The 22,329-nt window shown below is 34.5% G+C and overlaps 1 protein-coding gene across 11 annotated transcripts in view; it reads left to right on the top strand.

Moving 5' to 3' along the window:
- LOC139962402 (uncharacterized) overlaps positions 1-22,329 on the top strand; it is a 67,055-nt gene that overhangs the window by 16,381 nt on the left and 28,345 nt on the right. For 6 of the 11 annotated variants that reach the window (XM_071962397.1, XM_071962387.1, XM_071962321.1 and 3 more), the window contains 19 exons: positions 1,023-1,133; positions 2,230-2,361; positions 3,824-3,865; positions 4,476-4,586; positions 5,838-5,951; positions 6,807-7,043; positions 8,730-8,972; positions 10,046-10,165; positions 14,217-14,336; positions 17,712-17,831; positions 18,168-18,287; positions 18,622-18,741; positions 19,077-19,196; positions 19,533-19,652; positions 19,987-20,106; positions 20,442-20,561; positions 20,896-21,015; positions 21,353-21,472; positions 21,807-21,926. In XM_071962397.1, the coding sequence (XP_071818498.1) occupies positions 1,023-1,133; positions 2,230-2,361; positions 3,824-3,865; positions 4,476-4,586; positions 5,838-5,951; positions 6,807-7,043; positions 8,730-8,972; positions 10,046-10,165; positions 14,217-14,336; positions 17,712-17,831; positions 18,168-18,287; positions 18,622-18,741; positions 19,077-19,196; positions 19,533-19,652; positions 19,987-20,106; positions 20,442-20,561; positions 20,896-21,015; positions 21,353-21,472; positions 21,807-21,926 (2,430 nt within the window). The remainder of the gene's footprint in view (positions 1-1,022; positions 1,134-2,229; positions 2,362-3,823; positions 3,866-4,475; positions 4,587-5,837; positions 5,952-6,806; positions 7,044-8,729; positions 8,973-10,045; positions 10,166-14,216; positions 14,337-17,711; positions 17,832-18,167; positions 18,288-18,621; positions 18,742-19,076; positions 19,197-19,532; positions 19,653-19,986; positions 20,107-20,441; positions 20,562-20,895; positions 21,016-21,352; positions 21,473-21,806; positions 21,927-22,329) is intronic. The other 5 variants (XM_071962371.1, XM_071962379.1, XM_071962355.1 and 2 more) reach the window with 5 other exon arrangements.

A 22,329-nucleotide genomic window follows, 5' to 3' on the forward strand; every position in this document is an offset into this window, starting at 1 on the left:
TGGTATATTAAGCATACACTGCTGAGCTCCATATGAAGCTTCTTGTGAGACCAGGGTTCCCCTAACACAGTAATGTACCAGGTTCATTGGTTCTAATTCCAGACCTAACTTCAATGTTAATCACCTGCAACACAGTCTATGTAAACACTGGCTTCTCACGCATACACGGCTGAGGCCCATGAACCTTTTGGTGAGACCAGAGGTCCCCTAACCCACAGTTATGTACAGGATTCACTGTTTCTAAATCCAGAGCTAACATCAGTGTTAATTAGGGGCCATTGCAAAATTTCCCAGTCCTTTTGAACGTTTTGTATGCATTCTTTTGTCTATTCAATAAATTCCATAAAGCATGACCACAGCACCTCATTAAATAGTCATATCTCACACACACTTTGCTCAGCTCTTTTTGTTTCTGTTTAGTCCAGGGTATTCCACTTTTTTGGGTGTCAACCCCTTCATGGAATGCTTCAGTGACCCTTTAGGGGAAGTAAAAATAGATAAATTTGAACTTACCCGGGTTTAGTTAATTTAATAGCTGGCATAGGTCAAAACGATGATTAAAGCTGGAGTATCCGTGAATAACAATTACAGTCTTAAAATCTCCAAATAATAAATCTCCATAGAAATAATACAACGATGGATAAGAGTAATCCGAATGAATAAAGCGAAACAATGAAATTTACAGCTGAGCTGAGCGATCGTACCTATACTTAGGTGTTGACTCAGTGCTAGCGAGTCGACGAGTGTGGTGAAACATAAGGAACATATAAACTAAACAAAGAAAACGTTGCTTCTACGATTCTTCTACGTTGTCGTGACGATTAAACAAAGGAAACGTTTGTTTAACGATTCAGAAAATATGGGGCGTATCATCCGATGGCGAAACCGCTACAACCCCATAGCCTACTGGTTGTTGTGAGGCTCAAGGTTGTCCACATCTCTTTCATAGCTTTGCTCATTTTAAGATGTATTCAATGTGATTTTGACTGTCATGCATGTTCCTTTTTAACCTTTACCCCTAGATGATCCTCTGGATAAACCGATCCCAACAGACAAGCCTGTCTATATATCTTGGTCACTTGGGTTCATAAATAATGTTGGTTTGGCTTCTCATCACCATGAAAGCACATCAGGTAAATAAACATACAGGTGACATTATTTTACTATGTATGTATGTATGTATGCGTGTGTGTATGTATGTATTTTAGATCCCAGCTCCTGCAAGCAGGAACTCGTGAAGATGCCATCATTGGCTTATCAAAGCCGCAAGCTGACCGAAGTCAGTCTCTTACATTCATATTTAACGTCCATGATTATGAATTGTCGATTGTCAACAACTCTGTAACTGGACGACATGAATTAATCTTGCAGTGACTCGAACTCGGGACCTTATGATTGAAAGGCACCGGCATTAACCACTGAGCCATTATATTCTATGATTCTATATTCTATATACATACTACTGTATATATATTCTATATATATTCAATATATATTCTATTTGATATATTCTATTATATTCAATAACATTTTAGTGGAAACTTACAAAGGAAACATAGCAGTTAAAGCTTGATGTATTGTTTCTTGTAGAATAAGGTGAGAAACATAAGGGTAGTGGCAGCCAAAGAATATGTCTATTATTTGAGTAAATATTCTATCTATGATTTAGAACAAACAAAACAGCTGAGTTTACTCTCAAATCATTGACTGAATGAATTATAACCGATCCTGTCTATAGAAATAGAGATCACGTGTTCCTGCTTGTATAGCACAAAAACATAACTTAATAAGCTCAGCTTGGTTCAACTAGCTACTCGGTATTTACTGTAGATCCCCTCTTTGATGAGTACACGAATGTTTATTAAACTTTGTGGTGGCAGAAGATCCAATTGTTGTCAAAAGAGATCAAAGTCTAAAAACCTTTGATAACAAGATAACTTGAAAACTTCAGCTATGATGAACTTCATTCTTGAGTTAAGGACCGGTCCACACGAGTGAAAGTATCTTGCGGAATAACAGTAGGCAAAATTGAAATATCGATTGTAGTCTACTGTCAGAAGGTCTTCTGTAAAAGTGTTCAAGGAACCACCAAGCCTTTTGCCTTTCTGTATTTGATTTGAAAGTTCTTAGTTCCATTGTATATAAAATATATGAAACTGATGGTGATACATTACAAGTTCGTCAATGTATTCGAGGTAAACCAGTTGACAAATATCGTTTGTCTCATAGGGGATTTACAGATCGACTTTGGAGCAACAGCAGTGTCAGTTTGCCCCAAGTTTGTAGTGCAGGACAAGGAGAGACGGGATAGTAAATCTTTGAATGTTCACCCTTCTGTCAAAGTTGTTCCATCCATCACAGGTATGAATCATATACAGTATTCAGCTGATAAAAAGATTGCTTGATAGCACGATTGTTACATGTTTTCCTTAAAGTTTGTCACATGTAACTTAACAGTAAAGTGTTTATTAGAAAAATATTCACTTCAATTGAAAGTTTACTTTGTTCTTGAACTATAACATGACCAGTTATAATTTCATGTATGATTAATGACTCTCCATTTTTGAGGTAAAATATAACAGTTGGTGAGACCTTCACTATTTTAAAGCAGAAATCCTCTATGTTTCTCTTATCCTCTCAGCTATTTTTGCGAATCTCCGCTGATTGTTATGTGGATAACAAAATACAAAATATACTCATGCAGCTATCAATCCCCCCAGACAAATAGTCCTTTAGACCTTATTATTCTGTTCATGTGTTGTTAAAATGATCATTCACAACCAGAAGTGTTTTTAGATTTACTGTGTAAATAGAACAAACTCAGTTAACAGGAATTGATGACAACTCCACAATGTCTCAATACACGTAACGTTAAACACAAGTCTGTAACTCAGTTTGCTGTGTCTTCATACTATGTCATTCCAGGCTTCAGGCAATTTTGTACATTTCTACTATCTTTACTAGTTCAATGTGCATTGCTGAGCCATATAGTTGTTATGTTAGTTCCTATTTAACACAACTTGATGGAAGGCATTTAAAAATGTCTACAAGACGAGTGGTGATTGAGAAGGGTAGCGGCCAGTTTGGCAGAATAGACTCTAGAGGGTTGAGGAACTCATGAAGATAGAACTTGCACATATGCTTAAAACTAACTTAAAGGCATTAAAGACTGATCGCCCCAAACCCTGTGCGGCCATCTGAAAAGGTTAACTTTCCGTTGCTTGCAAGTGACGTTTTGTTCGTATCGCTACAAAATGCAGACAGTACAGTGATGAAAGGTGATACCTTGTTATCTTTAGCTGGACCTGAGATGTCCATCGCTGTATTGTTTGTACACTGTGCTGTGGGTATTGACCACAGCTGTATGTACTGACTGTACACTAGTGTCTAATTACCGATGGTAGCAAGCTGTGTGTGTATTTTCTGGGATCGATGGTGGTGTCTAACACCTCATTCGAAACTAGGTAAGATTACCGGCATTATGACGTTTCTTTTTGCGGGAGTCTTCACACCCTCTAAGGCCCCTAATCTGAGCTAACTGATAGGCCACTGTTGTATATGTTACTTGTTGTAAAGAAGGGTAAGCTTAAAGTATTAGGCCTAGAATTAGTAAGTAAGACAAGCCTAATGCAAGAATGAGCATCAACTATCACACTATTTTGCGTTACGAAACGGTATCACCATCCAAAGCACCTTTTCGTACATACCCTTCTCTCGATGTATCACAGAACAATAATTAATCAGCTATTTTTAAAGTTTCATTTGCACTTCTGAGTTCAACGTTTGTATGTTTTTTTAATAATTTATTTGTTTTCCTTTACAGATCACGAAATCAGTAAAAGGGCAACAGGTCCTGCCAATATAGGTGTGATATCAATTTTTATTTGTAAAATAATTTTTTAATATTGTGTATTTTGATACCTGTAAACAACAAATATAAGATGGAGATACTTCAGGTTAATTCTGACTTTCTGAAGAAAAACTAGAAAAAAGCAGTTGAAATTGTGGAACAAGAGTTTGAGAGAAATGAAGACAACTGAAAAACAAGAAAGTATATTGTTACATTATTTACCAGATATAAAAGAATAAATAATTTCCTGAAAGTCTTAATCAGTTATATTTTGTTAGATTGTCATGGAATCCACAAAGGTGAAGGGGCAGGGGAACATATGTAACTAGCTCTACCTCTAAGACATGAAGTAAACACATAAAATGCAAAAGACAAGTATAAACACAGTCAATGGTGATAGAATTATCACTTAGGCAGTAGTATATATTATTAAAATTACAAATATATGCAAGCTGTAGGACCATTAACTTTAGTCTAGGCAACAGAAGAACATTCTTTGTAGAGGGAAAGCATTCTATGTATACATCATAGCCTAGTCTGTACTCTGCAGGGTTTGAACGTCATGTTCCATGTTCGTGGCAGAGACGAAAAACTTTCATTTTCTTCTCTTTCTTTGTTTGTACAGAGGCCTGTTGTACCTTTCCTTGCCAGAATGGAGGAGTTGGTTTCTTCACAGCTGATCAGCAGTCACAATGTGTCTGCCCTCTCGGATATTTTGGAGACCAGTGTCAACTAAGTAAGTGTGAATAATACATTTTACTTCCAGCTTTGATGTTAAGCATACATGTTTAAGGACAGATTATCAATTTCTGAGGCACATTGATAGTAATTACATCACAGCTGTACTAGCCTCATGCATTTACTTGAAGATATGAGTTATGCCAAACCGCATGGTGATATCATGTTTAAGTCAGTTCATAATGCAACAAATTGGAACCAGAAGGAATAAGAAAGCATTGATTTAAGCTGTTTATTATGACAGCCTTAAGTACCTGCAGGTCTAATGTAAACCATTGTTCAAAACCTATGCTCCCATGCCATTGAGTTGCCATAACTTAATTATGCCATATCATTTCACTCTTAATATATGTCAAAGCTCCCCTAGAATAAGGTTAGGTCTATCTGTCTATATATTTGATTTGATTTTCAGATGATTCAACATATAAAATATGCTTTAATACATTATGGTACTAAGCTGATGCATTAATGCCCTGGTGTATACGTTATATATTGCTAATGTTAACCCGTTGTTTCAACAAGTTTATTAAAAACTATTCTTGTAGCTTCTTATAAACTAGTGTAAACAAATGAAAACTGCAACACAATGTTTTCTTGACCAGTCTGTAATATACATTAAACAGGTTATTTCAGAATGCGATGGTTATTTTTTCATTGAATTTTGTCTTGTCTTGTGAGGAGCAAACTTAGTGGATTGAGTACTAAACTAACATCTGATATTTAAAGGGGAATTTTTAAAACTAAACATGGGGTTATTGAAATGTATTACCAGCAGATGCATAGTCATTCTTTAAGATTGTCACTGCTTTAGACATTATTTATGTCATCATTTTCTGAAGTCAAAACCTCTGTTTTAGTACTTTTTTGTTTCTTTAAAATCAAAAAAAGTACTTAATTTAATGTTACACTGCTCAACTAGCGAGGTTACTATTATTATCCTGAAATCACAATGCCAGTTCACAACTACTATCATTGAATTTTAAGATGACACTGCCTGACTAGCTGTTTTATCATGGTTTTAAGTTTCCTGAAGATACAATGCCATCTCTCAGATACTTTGAATTTTTAGATATTTATATTAGCTAGATCATCAGTACCATGAAGACTTTACTCTTTATATAGGATACACATATAAGAGAAGTGTTTGATCAAACAGCAGTGATTGTTGTTGTTGTGACAATACTTAACGTAATTAACGTAATTGCACATATCTCCTCTTTTGTTTATAGTCAAATTTCTTTTGTTGCAGTTTCAAATGCTTGCTTTCCGAATCCCTGCCAGAACGGTGGTCTTTGTATCATCACCTTCGGTTCCTTTCTCTGTTCCTGCGTAACAGGGTTTACAGGCACTGCTTGTGACTTTAGTGAGTGGTATATTACTATTGGTAATAACGAGGAAACTACATTTATGTAAAGTGAAAACAGGTCATTCGGCGGACAGTAATTTGTCTTTGAAATAAACACAGCTGGTATCAGTGTCAACTGATAAACAATAGCTATCTCTTACAATCTTCTTGTTACATTTGGTGGTAAATCATTTTCACCCCTGGTGGGCAGGAAACCTTTCTCAGGGTGAATGTGAACCCCTTCTGAACTGAGTGAGCTAAATGTTTGCTAGTGGATTGCATTTAATACAAAATGACTACAGGTTCAATCTGGACATAGCTTCTGTATGCACACTTGTGATGCAAGTTTCATCAATGAGTGGGGGGGGGGGGGATTTTTCTAGCATCATTTGGATAAACCACTCAAATGGAAGAATTCCTTTAAATACGAAGACTATATAAAATGTTTTACTCTATATGCATAATGCACATATTCGTGAAAAGCTTAACGAAAGAATGAAAATTCTGATCAACATTTTATGCATGCGGCTATCAGATTTTCACATGAGTAGATAAATTGTTGGAACCCAGCTTACGGCACCTTCAAAATTAAAGTAGTCCTGGCTTACAAATTACCCTTAGACTCAGCATAATTAGTTATTGCATGGCTATGAGAGATGATGAAGTCGGTTATGATCTGTCTTCCCCTGCATGTAACCGATATTTCCTTTGGCCTATGTTCAATTGAAATGGCAACATTACTTCACAACTCAACCATCATGGAATATTATTCATCCTATTTATATTAATCGCTATTGCAACAAAAAGGAATTGGATTCCTAGAGATGCCATGAAAGTGCATTGAATTACCATTGTTTGTTTTGATATCCTTAGTTGATGGAGGTCAATTCGCAGTGGTGTGTCCAACCGACGTACTTGTCCTTGCGATGGCAGGAAGCTCACAAACTGTTGCTGCGACATGGAGAGAACCCGATGCACCCGGTATCCGGCAGATCTTAAGAAGTCATGCCCCAGGAGATAGTTTTGTAATTGGTGTAACGCCAGTGTCTTATACATTTGATTCTGCTCAAGGCCCTCGGAGGTGTGATTTCTGTGTTACTGTTCAACAAGGTTTGCTGAAAAGATATCTCATACAATAGTAGTACTAGAAGATTTATCAGTATTGGAGTAATAATTTCAGCAGAATAAATTTACTAGGAATTTAGTTTTGAACAAACACAGCCTACCTATATACATTGAAAAAGATACTCCACAGGAAAATAGCAAACAAAGAGTAGTGACAAATCTGCAACATTCACTTTTGGTTCAGTACCAGATGACACACAGCACAACCTTACTGTTAATATTCCATTGATTGTAGTGAATTAGTGGCATGAAGTATGACTTTCCCCAATAGTTTATCTGTATCAGGTCTCTTAATATATCTTAATATCTATTTACATCTATTACCTGTTTTTTACACAAGCCTGATCTGTGATGAAACACCATCAGGGCTCTGCTATCTATTAACCATGCAGAAACCCGTTCACCTTAATCCCCAGTTCATAATTAGGGGACTACTTTGGACTACTTTAATGGTAATAAACATGTACTGCATATGCTCTCACGGCAGAAGAATGTAGTATGTGTATATCCATGCATGTGTACACTGTATCTATGGCAGCGTATATCTGCCACAGATGTGAAAAATAATTTAAAGTTTTGTAAACTATATATGCTGCTCTCTTCAGTATGTCTGGTTCGCTAAACTGCGCTTAATTTGCACTTCACTGCCCAGGTTTTGTTCTGGGCAAAATAAATCATATTGTTCTGTATACTTCCTCATAATAGTGACTTTGGATTAGAGACTTTATTCACCCCAAAGAAAATTAGAAGCAGCTGAGTACTTCAATCTGGTATTTTAGGCACCTTTACCTGAGGACATTTTACATCTCATGTGTAAACAAAGATTCATCCATGCTGAGCATATAATATCACACACAGTATGGTAGTCACGGTTTCTGTACCCTTTCTATAACCACCCAGCCTCTGCTTACAAAGTGTGAAACCATTACCAAATGACTGGGTTCTTGGGTGATCCCTACGTAATGAGTTCAAGGTGGAATTAGGTCAAAGGTCATCATAGGTCAGCAAATGTTACCATTGTGAAAGTAACATAGAGAGTATAGGAGGAAATGGGTTGGTGGTTGTTATGGGAAATGAACAACGATGAGAAGAAACAGGCTTTTACAAATGTAACTTCCCATTATTTTATTTCCTGCATATCCTTGTTTCCATTTCAAACATATTGACTAAAATATAGCCTTACAAAAAAATTCTTTCATTGGAAGACTGGCGTGTACTTTTTATTTCCTTCTATTTTACAATATTTTTGTAGAGTTTGAAGGTTGTTTCCACCATTTATTAAAATGGAAAAACTTTACCAATGGTATATGTCAAGAAATGCTAGAGAATTATAATTCATCATTACTATAATGACTCTTTGTCTAGAAGATTATTTAGTATACAAAAAATTCTATCAATACTTTGGTTTTTAATTTTCAAGTAGCTTTTAATGGATGGTTGTCATTTTGGTTATTATCATGATAGTAAAGTAAAAAGCCTTGTTTGAAAGGTTGTTAAACCTTACAAAAATATTGCAACATGTAATTATACTATTCCATAGGTTTATACATAGGTTATAAATCGTTTTTGTTAGCAAAGACTGTATACCCTTTGCTGAGGTCAGAGTAATCACGGTAATATGTTGACAGGACATTTTGTCTAAAACTGCATTGATGTTTGTTCCTTTTTCAGTTGGCATAATAGGCAACCCTCCTTCTGTTAGTAATTGCAGGAATCTTGAAGTTACCAGTCCACAGCCTGGAATGGTTGTAACATTTACAGAACCTACAGCTAACGATGGCTGTGGCCCTATTCCACTACTCACAGCAGCTAGTGGAAGGAGTGGCAATTTCTTCCCAGTCGGTCAACATGTGTTGACATTTAGATTTCAAGATAGTTGTGCAAATGAAGCTGTTTGCAGTTTCTTTCTTACAGGTAAGAATTATATTAATAAGCACGTACTCATTATTGTTTGATAAGCCACATTTTGCATTTAAAGTGACCATCCTTATCAAGAATGAGAATCTTTTTACTAGTACTATTGAGTTGGAAATAATCACAGAGCCGATCATGATGGGAAACTTTCCATCCAACATTTTGGCTCATTCACAGCTCGAGATAGGGTGAATGAAAACGTTATTTTTGTGAATATGTCCTTCAAATGGGTTCTCTCTGCTGCGGGAACGATGAGAGAGACACACACGTTATGCAATGGTGCTGGGAAAGGTGAAATACATGACCCAGCATATAACCTAATGGACAGTTAGTATTGGAATGGTCAACACATCTGCTGTCACATGTCTCTGAGTAATGTTTTCAAACCTGTTCTGCAACCCTTTTGACTTAATGTAAAAGTGTTTATTCATATTTTTGAGGTGATTGATGTTATCTCTAAATATGTTAGAAAGTCAAGTATCATTACGATATTTCCTGCCTATAGCAAATACCACCCAAAACCATTCCAGTTGTTAGTTGATAGCATAAACTACCCCAAATACTGCCATTATAGGATTCATCCTTGAGCGCACCTAATTAATTGACCAGTCACTTCTATGATTATAAACACAAGTGCTCTAATGGCCAGCACCACTTTCCTGTGTGTCATGGTGAAGACAAGTTTGGCTTGATCACTCAAATAATACACTGTATGTTTAATCATGAATTTGTGCAGAGGAGCATTCAGTATGGCTAGCATTACCAACTCGGGTAGATATTCAATCTCCCCTGTTCGGTCCAAAAGCAGGGGACTTGGGTGGTATTTGCTATCTAGGCAGGGAAGATCGTAATGATGCCAAAAGAAAAAAAGATGGAAGCTAGCAGACATTTTATTGTGCTACAAAAGTCACCTATCATCCAGTTATTGACCCTGTCAGTAAGTAAAAACTATCTCATTTTTGAAGCAGATTATAAAGACTTTAATTATTTTTGTCCATTCAGAGCTGTTATCTACTCATGTTTTCTATCATTGCAAATTTGTGATAAAATATTGTTTTGTACTTATATTCCAGTTCGGGATATTTGTGACCCAAATCCCTGTAGGAATGGTGGTAGCTGTCTCGGTGTTGATAGTAGTAATTTTGATTGTCAGTGTCTAACTGGATTTGCTGGGCCAACTTGTTCATTGTTCGGTATGTATTTATTTTAAACTTTGGTTGCAAACCTTCACCCTGTTTGAGAAAACATCAATCACTATGAAATGTACTCAAAATATTTGGCCAATACATGGTTCTGGTATTCGTAATAAAGGTTTGTTTTTCCCAGCAAACACAAATATTTTTAAAATATCAGGAAAATGTTTGGACAAATGTTGTGCGTACATTATTAATAAAGTTTTTATAACGTTAAATGTTGAGTCGCTAGGAAAGCTGGAGAAAGTTGTCACAACATTTTCTAAAAATGACATTTCGATATGAGCATGACGTTTGTACAACGTTATAGAAAATGTTGTAGGAATGTTGGCATATTGTTGTGAGAAACATTTAAATAATGTAAATGTTGAGTCACTAATTAGCATGACATTTTTACAACATTATAGAAATGTTTTGCAGTTGTTTCAATGACGTGATAGGTATGTCTTTAGAAATTTAAATGTTGAGTTGTAAGAAAGTCAGGTGAATGTGTCATAATGTTTCTTCAACATTTCGATATAAGCATTCACAACGTTTCAGAAAACAATTTACAGCTGTTTCTGTGACGTTCTAGGAGCGTTAGCAGACTGTTGTAGAAAACGTCATGACATCTGATAGCATTTTGAAAACTGTTCTGCAAGTACCTTAGACAGGTGACTTAAGTTGTGAATGTATATGACACATGAGATTCAGAATGGTGGGCACTGTCTTGGTGCTGCCAACACTTTCAGAAAAGCTAGACTTGAATGCTTTCTGTACTAACAATTGATTGTAATAAAGCACAAATCATGACATTGTCAGAGAAAGCACATGTAATAGAAAACAATCATCACTCTGGAGATCCACCATCTTCTTCCAAGGAAGTTCTTTTCCTCTGTGCCAAAGAATCTTGTCTCTGTTTGGAACCAATAAAAACAACATATATGTTTGATCATAGAGTAACACACTGTGAAATGGGGATTGTTTATTTGGTTTCAGCCTTCAAACATTACAGATCATATTTGTAAGGCTTAATTTCTTTATACTATTACATAGTAAGGACTCCAACATCCACAATGCATGTGACCCCTGTTGACCCTAGATGATTTTTAACCTCCACCAACATCAATAGAGTGTTCTTCCAAATAACATGAGTAAACTATGTGCCAAGTATGAGACCAGTCAATACTTGTCAATGTTAACCTTTCTATGTGGTTACAAGACGTACACACTTTTACCAGTGTTGACCCTAGATGATCTCTGACCTCCACCCGACATCAACAGGGTTCTTCTAAGTTTGAACATGTTATATTTCAACAATGGAAATTAGCTATGAAGATTTTCAACCTCTGAAATATATATGTTTGTTATTGCTCAAAAGTTCAACTTCCTAGCTACTGAGTCAAAGTATACAATGGAACTCCACCCCCCTCCCCACCAACACCCTAAAGAAGAGTGCTATACATTCAAAAGTGCTATTCATTCAAAAGTATATTCATTCAAAAGTATTATTCATCAAGTATACATGTTCATGTTATATCACAGCACCCAGGTAGTACAGTTCACCTTTGACAGCCCTGCAAACTTCACTGCATTTATTTAATATTTTGACATATATGCAAGCTTGAAATTACATTTTGTACCAAATAATAATTTTAGAAGTTGCTATATGGTATAATGTATAGATCTGCCATTGCAAGTTCATAAACTCTTTTTGTTCATCAAAAACATGAGATACTATTATGTAGTTCATGCAGATATCTTACTCAAATTAACAAAGTATCACATCATAGCTAGATGCAAACTTCATAACAATGTATCGTACTAAAGGAAAACTCCATGATTTGTTTATCAAATAGGAAGCATTCATCTGACAAATTAATTAATGACACTGTTGAAAAGGATCTTTTTGTCACAAACGTTTTCACCTAGTAAGTTCCTCTTCGCATGTTTGGTGCATTTCTTAAGACCTCCCCAACTTCAATGGCTTTGTGTCTGCTTACTTGTTCTCAGATGAGCAATCTTCTCATACTGTAGATTCTGTGAGCATGAGCAAAAAGTCATCAGATACAGGATGTGCATGAAGAAACAAGATATGTATTCTTTGCGTCTAGTACACCAAATACTACAAGAAACATGCATGTCCAAACCATTTGTTGCAATTTCCAGCTGGTAGAATTATTTATCGACATTGTAGAAATATTAGTATCATATGAGCTACATTTCAATTTGTGTCGGGAGTTTTCTTTTTGTGAAGGGCAAGGGCTCGTAAACTAATGACATCTTTGCTATTTGGGTGACCTCCAATATCAACATTTAGCTGAAATTGAGAAGCTAGATGATATTTTAAGCAAGTCTGATGAGTTCCCTCAGTCAAAATATGAATGACGTTGTGGTGTGCTCATTCTTTAACTGAATGGTCTACTCCATGAGAAAAAAAAAGCATCAAGATTTGTTCATGCACAAGTAAGAGAGCCTGGTGTTTTGATCATAGCAGGATCTTCCTCAGAGGCTCAATGACAAGTTACAGTAACAGAAGGGACAAATACACCCACAGAATACAGACAGGTTGATAATGAGCAGGTTGAACACAATAGATTCTCTTATATCTCTCTCTTTTGTGTTCACCCTGCTCATTATTAACCTCTCTGTATTCTGTGTGAATTCCAGTGAATTTAAAGAAAACTGCTTTTCCATAGGCAGGCTTGACCATAATGATAACAATCACTTGATACATGTTCAAACTTAAAAAGCATGATACATTTCTGGCATACTAATATCAATATTACCCAGTTTCAATCTGCTGGGAATTCCCAATAAGGGTTTGAACCTCTAGGAAAGTAATTTCAAAAGTAAACATATACTGTAATTGCTTTTGAGTTAGATGGATTTTATTCATGTTAAGGTAGACAGATGTCAATGAATGCTCACTCTATCTCTGTCATCTCCAACAGAGTATAATTTAGTCATATAAAATTGCACTACATTGTAAACATGTCAGTTGAAGCTATAAAAGTTGTAATGTTTTCCCACTGAGGTTTCTGTTGAAACTGACGGATTGACTTTTATGATGGTTTCTGTATTAGACAGTACAATCCAGTCAACTTCAACTGAACCTCAGCTGATAAAATTTGGGTCATTTATCAAAAAACTCAGAGTGCTATAGAAAATAACCTGGACTAACAACAGTGGTTTTTAGGTAGTCTACGATAAATCAAAATGAATTGTGTGCCTAAAATTGTTACATAATGTGATTTGGATGTTTTTCATAGAGCTGTAATTTTTTAACCTTGTAAACTATTTCACTCAAGATGTTTACATTTAATGAGTTCCATACTTGGTTTGTATGTGACCATGAATGAGTACTTGCCTAGGATAGTTTTTCTGGTGTTAGAGAAAAAGTTTTTGTGAGGTGGGCCATAGATCCTGTATTTATTACATCACATACCAGTAAATTTGGTTAGATTATACATAATACTAGTTTCAATCAATCCTTTTGTCAAAATATTTATTAACTGGTATAATTCTTCTCAAATAGTTCTTGTGGGTTTTTAGCTGAGACTCTGCATAATAATGCTTGTATGATTGTAGATTGCCTGATCATGTGCAAGGAGGGTAAACAATTTTGCATGGTGAGTTCAAACAAGGAAACTTGAAAAACTATAGTATTGCAAGAAGCACCATTGAAAACCTTTATGCCTATTAATATGTGGAAATATTATCAGTAAGGTTACAACAACACATTGGTTTTGTAATATTACCTATATTACCTGAGTGATAAGTTTACATTCAGTGTTGTGTAGTGATTATGGATGAAGTGTTAATTTAAAGCAGTGGGTTTGTTCATTGCCAAAGTAACACTTTTAACTTAATTGCAATTCCCAACAGATAAACCCAAGTAACGATTGCAAAAACATTTTTGTTATGCCACAAAAGTTATCTATCAGCCAGTTATTGACGATGCAGATTATAAAGACTTTATTTGCTTTTTGTCCATTCGGAGCTGTTATCTACTCATGTTTTTTATCATTGCAAATTTATGATAAAATATTGTTTGGTACTTATATTCCAGTTCTGGATATCTGTGACCCAAATCCCTGTAGGAATGGTGGTAACTGTCTCGGTGGTGATAGTAGTAATTTTGATTGTCAGTGTCCAGCTGGATTTTCTGGGCCAACTTGTTCAGATATTGGTAAGTATTTATTATAAACCTTGGATGCAAACCTTCACCCTTATTTAGCTTCCAGAAAACTTCAATCACTATTAAATGTATATGAACAAAATATTTGACCAATACATGGTTCTGGTATTCATAATAAAAGTGTTTCTTTAACTGAATGGTCTACTCCATGAGAAAAAAAAAGCATCAAGAATAGTTCATGATGCAAACTACAATTCTTTGTCTTATTATTGTGGTGAGCTGAAGTTTTGAATACACAGAGCTTGGTACTACTTCTACATCCTCAGGGGTTCATTATTGACCAATTGCTGGACAACCTCTTCACTTTGTATAATAGTATTGTACCGAAGTTAATGTAGTAACGATATTGTAAATAATTACTGAGATTCCTTATTCTTCTGGTTAATACAAAGTCCGCTCATATGATTATAGTTACGTTAGGTATATATGCAAGTAATTATGGTAAGTGTATATATGCATTAAATGTTTTAACTCTTCAGTTTCACGTAGCAATGTAAATTGTATCACTGCGCTGTATGGAAGTCACGCTAGCGTGGTGCATCCCAGCCATTACTCGTTAGCGTGGGGTTCCAACTTCACTAACTGAGAGACATGAACAGAAGTTGATGATAAAGTATTGCGTTTTGTTTATAACGAATGATATATGGAAGATAAGATGATTGGTGACTGTTAAGAATGATTCCTTATGAGTTATAATCAGATAATGATATACAGTTAGAATTATAAAGTAGCATTTCAAAGCATGAATTGAATATCATTGTTAATGTTTCAGCTGTGTATAACGATCTGTGTTGTATTAGTGTTGGGTTACCTTATCCAAGCATTTTAGCGTTAACTGTCATTATGAATATGACTTCATTACTTCATAATTTTGTCACGTATTAATTATTGTCGTAATACCTAAAATAGTCGGTGTCAAGTGTAAAGTATTATTCTAGTGTCTGATATATGTTGGGTGTATTTGGAGAAGCAAGTAGCTCATATGCTCACACAGAATTACAAAAGAGTAGACCATTAAATATGGTTTGCAAATTATGAGTTCATGTTCATTATTATAGTGAAAGTATTTTGGGGGGACACGGTGATAGGGGTGAAATGGGATGTTGAGTTTGAAGTTTTATTGTGAAAGTTTTTATACAATCAAGTGTGGTATCTGGGACAGAATTACAGCAACGGCGATGATATGATATGTAGTGTTAATGAGAATCTAGTTAATGATATGTTTAATGTAAAAGTTTATTAGGGCACTTAATGTGTTTACACACCCAGATTGGTGATATCTGTATTATCGTGCTTGGCAATAACTTTTACATAAAGTATGCAGCCTACTTTTATGTTGTTTTCCAGTTTTTACTGGTAGATAATTATAAGAAAGGTCATAGAATCAACAATTGAAATTGATACAATACAATTTGCACAACCTTCAGTTGTCTTATAGAAAAAGGCTTACACCATTTGGCAGGACGATCTTGAGGTAACCGTTGTGTGCATGCCTATATAATTTTTTTTCATTGTTTCTTTTCAATTCCTGGTCAAATACAAAAGGAATCTATGGGATTGTGTGCATGTGTGTGTGTAACTATGTTGATAACTCTTAGTAAGCTGTTCTTGGCTGCTTGAAAATCTTCCGGAACAGCTGTAGCATTGGGTAATGGCATAGTTAGGTGGTAGGTGCCCCTTTATGAGAATACAATGTGGGCAGTTTTCAGAGAGGCCAAAGGTCATTTGAAGTCAACAGGAGGCAAAAACTGAAACCCTTGTAAACAAGCTAACTAAAATGTTTATGCCATCAAGAAACAAATTATTAATGCTTGAGGGAACTTGAGGAGGACTTTTTGTTCTTATAGGCAAGCTTGACCGTCATGTCACTTTTTGTACGCAGGTGCCCTCAGTAAGTTCTGGACTGCTTTTGTTGTGGGAAGGTCAAAGGTCAATAGATGTCAAAGCCCAACATCCTTGTTATCATAACTCCTAAAGTAAAGCTGTAATGCAGACACACTTGCTCCCTTTTCAGTTGTCACACTCTGAGCATCATGGGGTTATCTTAAATGGTCTTTAAATTGGCCTTATCCCTGTGATCTTTACTGGAGGATTTTGGTATAAGAATTTTTAATTGGGTTGTCAGCAAAGCTGATTTTTAGTTCCTAATTGGTTTAAGAAATTAGATCCATGTTTTTATACAGTACTATGTGACTATGCTGTATACAGGGGGAAGACTATTAATTCTTTCTGGATATTGTCATTAAATTGGTATTGTAAATTGCAAACTCCTTATTGGTCACTTACTTGGTTGATCCTCCTAAGTGAGGATTAGCATGTGAAGGTTTTGGGAGTTGCAAATTTCTGATCTTCTGGTTCTCGCTTAATTCACATTGCATATTTCTCCTTTACTAAAATCGGTCCTAGCTACCACAGGTTTTCCCTGAAAACTGCAGTTCCCAATTAACGTATCCGACCACTGGTTCATTGCCAGATTTAGCGCTCAATTACAGCATCAGAGCAAAGCTGCAACGACCCTGCTGCATAACACCACTTTCCATTTTTTGTTATATAATTTTTAATTTCAAATATATATTATATAGTAAGTAAGTCGGTTTTCATTATTTATTATATAACGAAAGTTACTTTCCATGCATTATTAATTATATAATGAATTTACTTTCCACTTTTTATCATGTAATGACTTTCTTAATTTACTTCTTAATTATCCATTATATATAAAGAGTTTGTCTGTTTGCATAAAATCCTAGAAACATACTTTTACCAATCAGTTTTGAAGTTTTTTTTCTGTCAGTAATTGTAAAATTACAGAAAAAGACCCAAAGTTAAGAGAACCCATTTTCCACATTAAGTTTGCAAATTTTGTAAACACAACAGAAGGGAAACTAGGATCTACTCCATACTGTGTATAAGTATCTTTAATATTAAGAACAAAAGTGGTATTGTTTGTGCTGGAGTTCAATGTTAATTTCCTGTTGATTTAACAAAACAATAAATTGCAATGCAGAAGGGAGCCTTCAGTTTCACATCCCTAATGGATACTGCATTTAAGTCTTCAAAACCTCAATGCATTTATGAATTTCTTGTTTTAAGTTGTATCCTACATTGTTTTAATCACAATCTAAGTGAATAATAATTGTCAGCATGTTAATAACCTATTCAACTTGTGAAGAAAGTATGTATTGTCTTATTTTCTTCTAATTTATACTAATAAAATAAAAGTAAAACAAAATGCTTAGAGCATTGGTAAAAAAGTATAACATTATTTTCTGTTTGTAATTTTTAAAGTTTTTGCTAACATTATCTTAATCACAATGTGTGTGACTGATATGTGTAAACATGTAAATAAACTTTCATTGATTACAGATCGTGATGTGTGTAACCCTACTCCCTGTCTGAATGGCGGTACCTGTTTTGATGTTGTTTTCAATAACAACGAGTTTTTCTGTCTGTGTCCTGTTGGATTTTCGGGAACAATATGTGAAAGTATGTTCGCTTATATTTCCAATCTATATTGTGAAATGATGCAGTTTACATTGTTTCATTTAAGCAAATTTGAATGTTTAGTAATATATAGGAAGTTTTCAGGTGAGTATTAAAGCCCTACTGCTTTTTTTTGTCCATTTTTGATAAATGAAAGATTAACTACTTACTGAAGTTTCTTTGTGATACATGTGAGACCTCAAATACTTAGAGCATTGGTAAAAAAGTATAACATTACTTTCTGTTTATACATTTTAAAGTTTTTGCTAACATTATCTTAATCACAATGTGTGTGACTGATATGTGTAAACATGTAAAATAAACTTTCATTGATTACAGATCGTGATGTATGTAACCCTACTCCCTGTCTGAATGGCGGTACCTGTTTTGATGATGTTTTCAATAACAACAATTTTTTGTGTCAGTGTCCTGTTGGATTTTCGGGAACAATATGTGAAAGTATGTTCGCTTATATTTCCAATCTTTATTGTGAAATGATGCAGTTTATATTGTTTCATTTAAGCAAATTGAATGTTTAAAACTATATAGGAAGTTTTCAGGTGAGTTGAAGCCCTACTGCTTACTGTATTTGTCCATTTTTGATAAATGAAAGATTAACTACTTACTGAAGTTCTTTGTGATATATGTGAGACCTCAAATGCTTAGAGCATTGGTAAAAAAGTATAACATTATTTTCTGTTTGTAATTTTTAAAGTTTTTGCTAACATTATCTTAATCACAATGTGTGTGACTGATATGTGTAAACATGTAAATAAACTTTCATTGATTACAGATCGTGATGTGTGTAACCCTACTCCCTGTCTGAATGGCGGTACCTGTTTTGATGTTGTTTTCAATAACAACGAGTTTTTCTGTCTGTGTCCTGTTGGATTTTCGGGAACAATATGTGAAAGTATGTTCGCTTATATTTCCAATCTATATTGTGAAATGATGCAGTTTACATTGTTTCATTTAAGCAAATTTGAATGTTTAGTAATATATAGGAAGTTTTCAGGTGAGTATTAAAGCCCTACTGCTTTTTTTGTCCATTTTTGATAAATGAAAGATTAACTACTTACTGAAGTTTCTTTGTGATACATGTGAGACCTCAAATACTTAGAGCATTGGTAAAAAATTATAACATTACTTTCTGTTTATACATTTTAAAGTTTTTGCTAACATTATCTTAATCACAATGTGTGTGACTGATATGTGTAAACATGTAAAATAAACTTTCATTGATTACAGATCGTGATCTGTGTAACCCTACTCCCTGTCTGAATGGCGGTACCTGTTATGTTGTTTTTTTCAATAACAACAATTTTTTCTGTGGGTGTCCTGTTGGATTTTCGGGAACAATATGTGAAAGTATGTTCGCTTATATTTCCAATCTTTATTGTGTAATGATGCAGTTTATATTGTTTCATTTAAGCAAATTTGAATGTTTAGTAATATATAGGAAGTTTTCAGGTGAGTATTAAAGCCCTACTGCTTTTTTTTGTCCATTTTTGATAAATGAAAGATTAACTACTTACTGAAGTTTCTTTGTGATACATGTGAGACCTCAAATACTTAGAGCATTGGTAAAAAAGTATAACATTACTTTCTGTTTATACATTTTAAAGTTTTTGCTAACATTATCTTAATCACAATGTGTGTGACTGATATGTGTAAACATGTAAAATAAACTTTCATTGATTACAGATCGTGATGTATGTAACCCTACTCCCTGTCTGAATGGCGGTACCTGTTTTGATGATGTTTTCAATAACAACAATTTTTTGTGTCAGTGTCCTGTTGGATTTTCGGGAACAATATGTGAAAGTATGTTCGCTTATATTTCCAATCTTTATTGTGAAATGATGCAGTTTATATTGTTTCATTTAAGCAAATTGAATGTTTAAAACTATATAGGAAGTTTTCAGGTGAGTTGAAGCCCTACTGCTTACTGTATTTGTCCATTTTTGATAAATGAAAGATTAACTACTTACTGAAGTTCTTTGTGATATATGTGAGACCTCAAATGCTTAGAGCATTGGTAAAAAAGTATAACATTTTTTTCTGTTTGTAATTTTTAAAGTTTTTGCTAACATTATCTTAATCACAATGTGTGTGACTGATATGTGTAAACATGTAAATAAACTTTCATTGATTTCAGATCGTGATGTGTGTAACCCTACTCCCTGTCTGAATGGCGGTACCTGTTATGATGTTTTTTTCAATAACAACAATTTTTTCTGTGGGTGTCCTGTTGGATTTTCGGGAACAATATGTGAAAGTATGTTCGCTTATATTTCCAATCTTTATTGTGTAATGATGCAGTTTATATTGTTTCATTTAAGCAAATTTGAATGTTTAATACTATATAGGAAGTTTTCAGGTGAGTATTAAAGCCCTACTGCTTTTTTTGTCCATTTTTGATAAATGAAAGATTAACTACTTACTGAAGTTTCTTTGTGATACATGTGAGACCTCAAATGCTTAGAGCATTGGTAAAAAAGTATATCATTACTTTCTGTCTATACATTTTAAAGTTTTTGCTAACATTATCTTAATCACAATGTGTGTGACTGATATGTGTAAACATGTAAAATAAACTTTCATTGGCTACAGATCGTGATGTATGTAACCCTACTCCCTGTCTGAATGGCGGTACCTGTTTTGATGATGTTTTCAATAACAACGATTTTTTGTGTCAGTGTCCTGTTGGATTTTCGGGAACAATATGTGAAAGTATGTTCGCTTATATTTCCAATCTTTATTGTGAAATGATGCAGTTTATATTGTTTCATTTAAGCAAATTGAATGTTTAAAACTATATAGGAAGTTTTCAGGTGAGTTGAAGCCCTACTGCTTACTGTATTTGTCCACTTTTGATAAATGAAAGATTAACTACTTACTGAAGTTCTTTGTGATATATGTGAGACCTCAAATGCTTAGAGCATTGGTAAAAAAGTATAACATTATTTTCTGTTTGTAATTTTTAAAGTCTTTGCTAACATTATCTTAATCACAATGTGTGTGACTGATATGTGTAAACATGTAAATAAACTTTCATTGATTACAGATCGTGATCTGTGTAACCCTACTCCCTGTCTGAATGGCGGTACCTGTTATGATTTTGTTTTCAATGACAACAATTTTTTCTGTGGGTGTCCTGTTGGATTTTCGGGAGCAATATGTGAAAGTATGTTCACTAATATATTTCCAATCTTTATCGTGTAATGATGCAGTTTATATTGTTTGATTTAAGCAAATTTGAATGTTTAATACTATATAGGAAGTTTTCAGGTGAGTATTAAAGCCCTACTGCTTTTTTTGTCCATTTTTGATAAATGAAAGATTAACTACTTACTGAAGTTTCTTTGTGATACATGTGAGACCTCAAATGCTTAGAGCATTGGTAAAAAAGTATATCATTACTTTCTGTTTATACATTTTAAAGTTTTTGCTTACATTATCTTAATCACAATGTGTGTGACTGATATGTGTAAACATGTAAAATAAACTTTCATTGATTACAGATCGTGATGTATGCAACCCTACTCCCTGTCTGAATGGCGGTACCTGTTTTGATGATGTTTTCAATAACAACGATTTTTTGTGTCAGTGTCCTGTTGGATTTTCGGGAACAATATGTGAAAGTATGTTCGCTTATATTTCCAATCTTTATTGTGAAATGATGCAGTTTATATTGTTTCATTTAAGCAAATTGAATGTTTAAAACTATATAGGAAGTTTTCAGGTGAGTTGAAGCCCTACTGCTTACTGTATTTGTCCATTTTTGATAAATGAAAGATTAACTACTTACTGAAGTTCTTTGTGATATATGTGAGACCTCAAATACTTAGAGCATTGGTAAAAAAGTATAACATTATTTTCTGTTTGTAATTTTTAAAGTTTTTGCTAACATTATCTTAATCACAATGTGTGTGACTGATATGTGTAAACATGTAAATAAACTTCCATTGATTACAGATCGTGATCTGTGTAACCCTACTCCCTGTCTGAATGGCGGTACCTGTTATGATGTTTTTTTCAATAACAACAACTTTTTCTGTCTGTGTCCTGTTGGATTTTCTGGAAGAAGTTGTGAAAGTATGTTCTCATATATTTCCAATCATTGTTAATATGTCCTTTCTTTATAAATGAATCATTAACTAGTTGTTTAAGTAACCTTTTAGCCCGGCAGCCCAGTGCACTTTGATCAAACGAACGAGGTACCAATATCTGAGTATTGGAACATTTGGGAAAAACCCAGTATATCCAAAAGTGGATGTCTGCCGGGGTCCCTCTGCTGTATGTGGCCCCTGGGGCCGGTTAAAGGGGCCCAAAAATGCATTTGATCAAACGAAAGAAGTAACACTTGAAACCAATGTCAACTTAATGCATGAATGCCACATAGTACTGAATGGCCCATGCCAGACAAAATTTCTGCTGCAAAAGGCCTGCCAGACGCCCCAAAAGGGCCCCTAAAAATGCATTTGATCAAACGAACGAG

This window comes from Apostichopus japonicus, chromosome 3 (genome assembly GCF_037975245.1).
Source record: "Apostichopus japonicus isolate 1M-3 chromosome 3, ASM3797524v1, whole genome shotgun sequence".
In the NCBI taxonomy this organism is placed as follows: Eukaryota; Metazoa; Echinodermata; class Holothuroidea; order Aspidochirotida; family Stichopodidae; genus Apostichopus; species Apostichopus japonicus.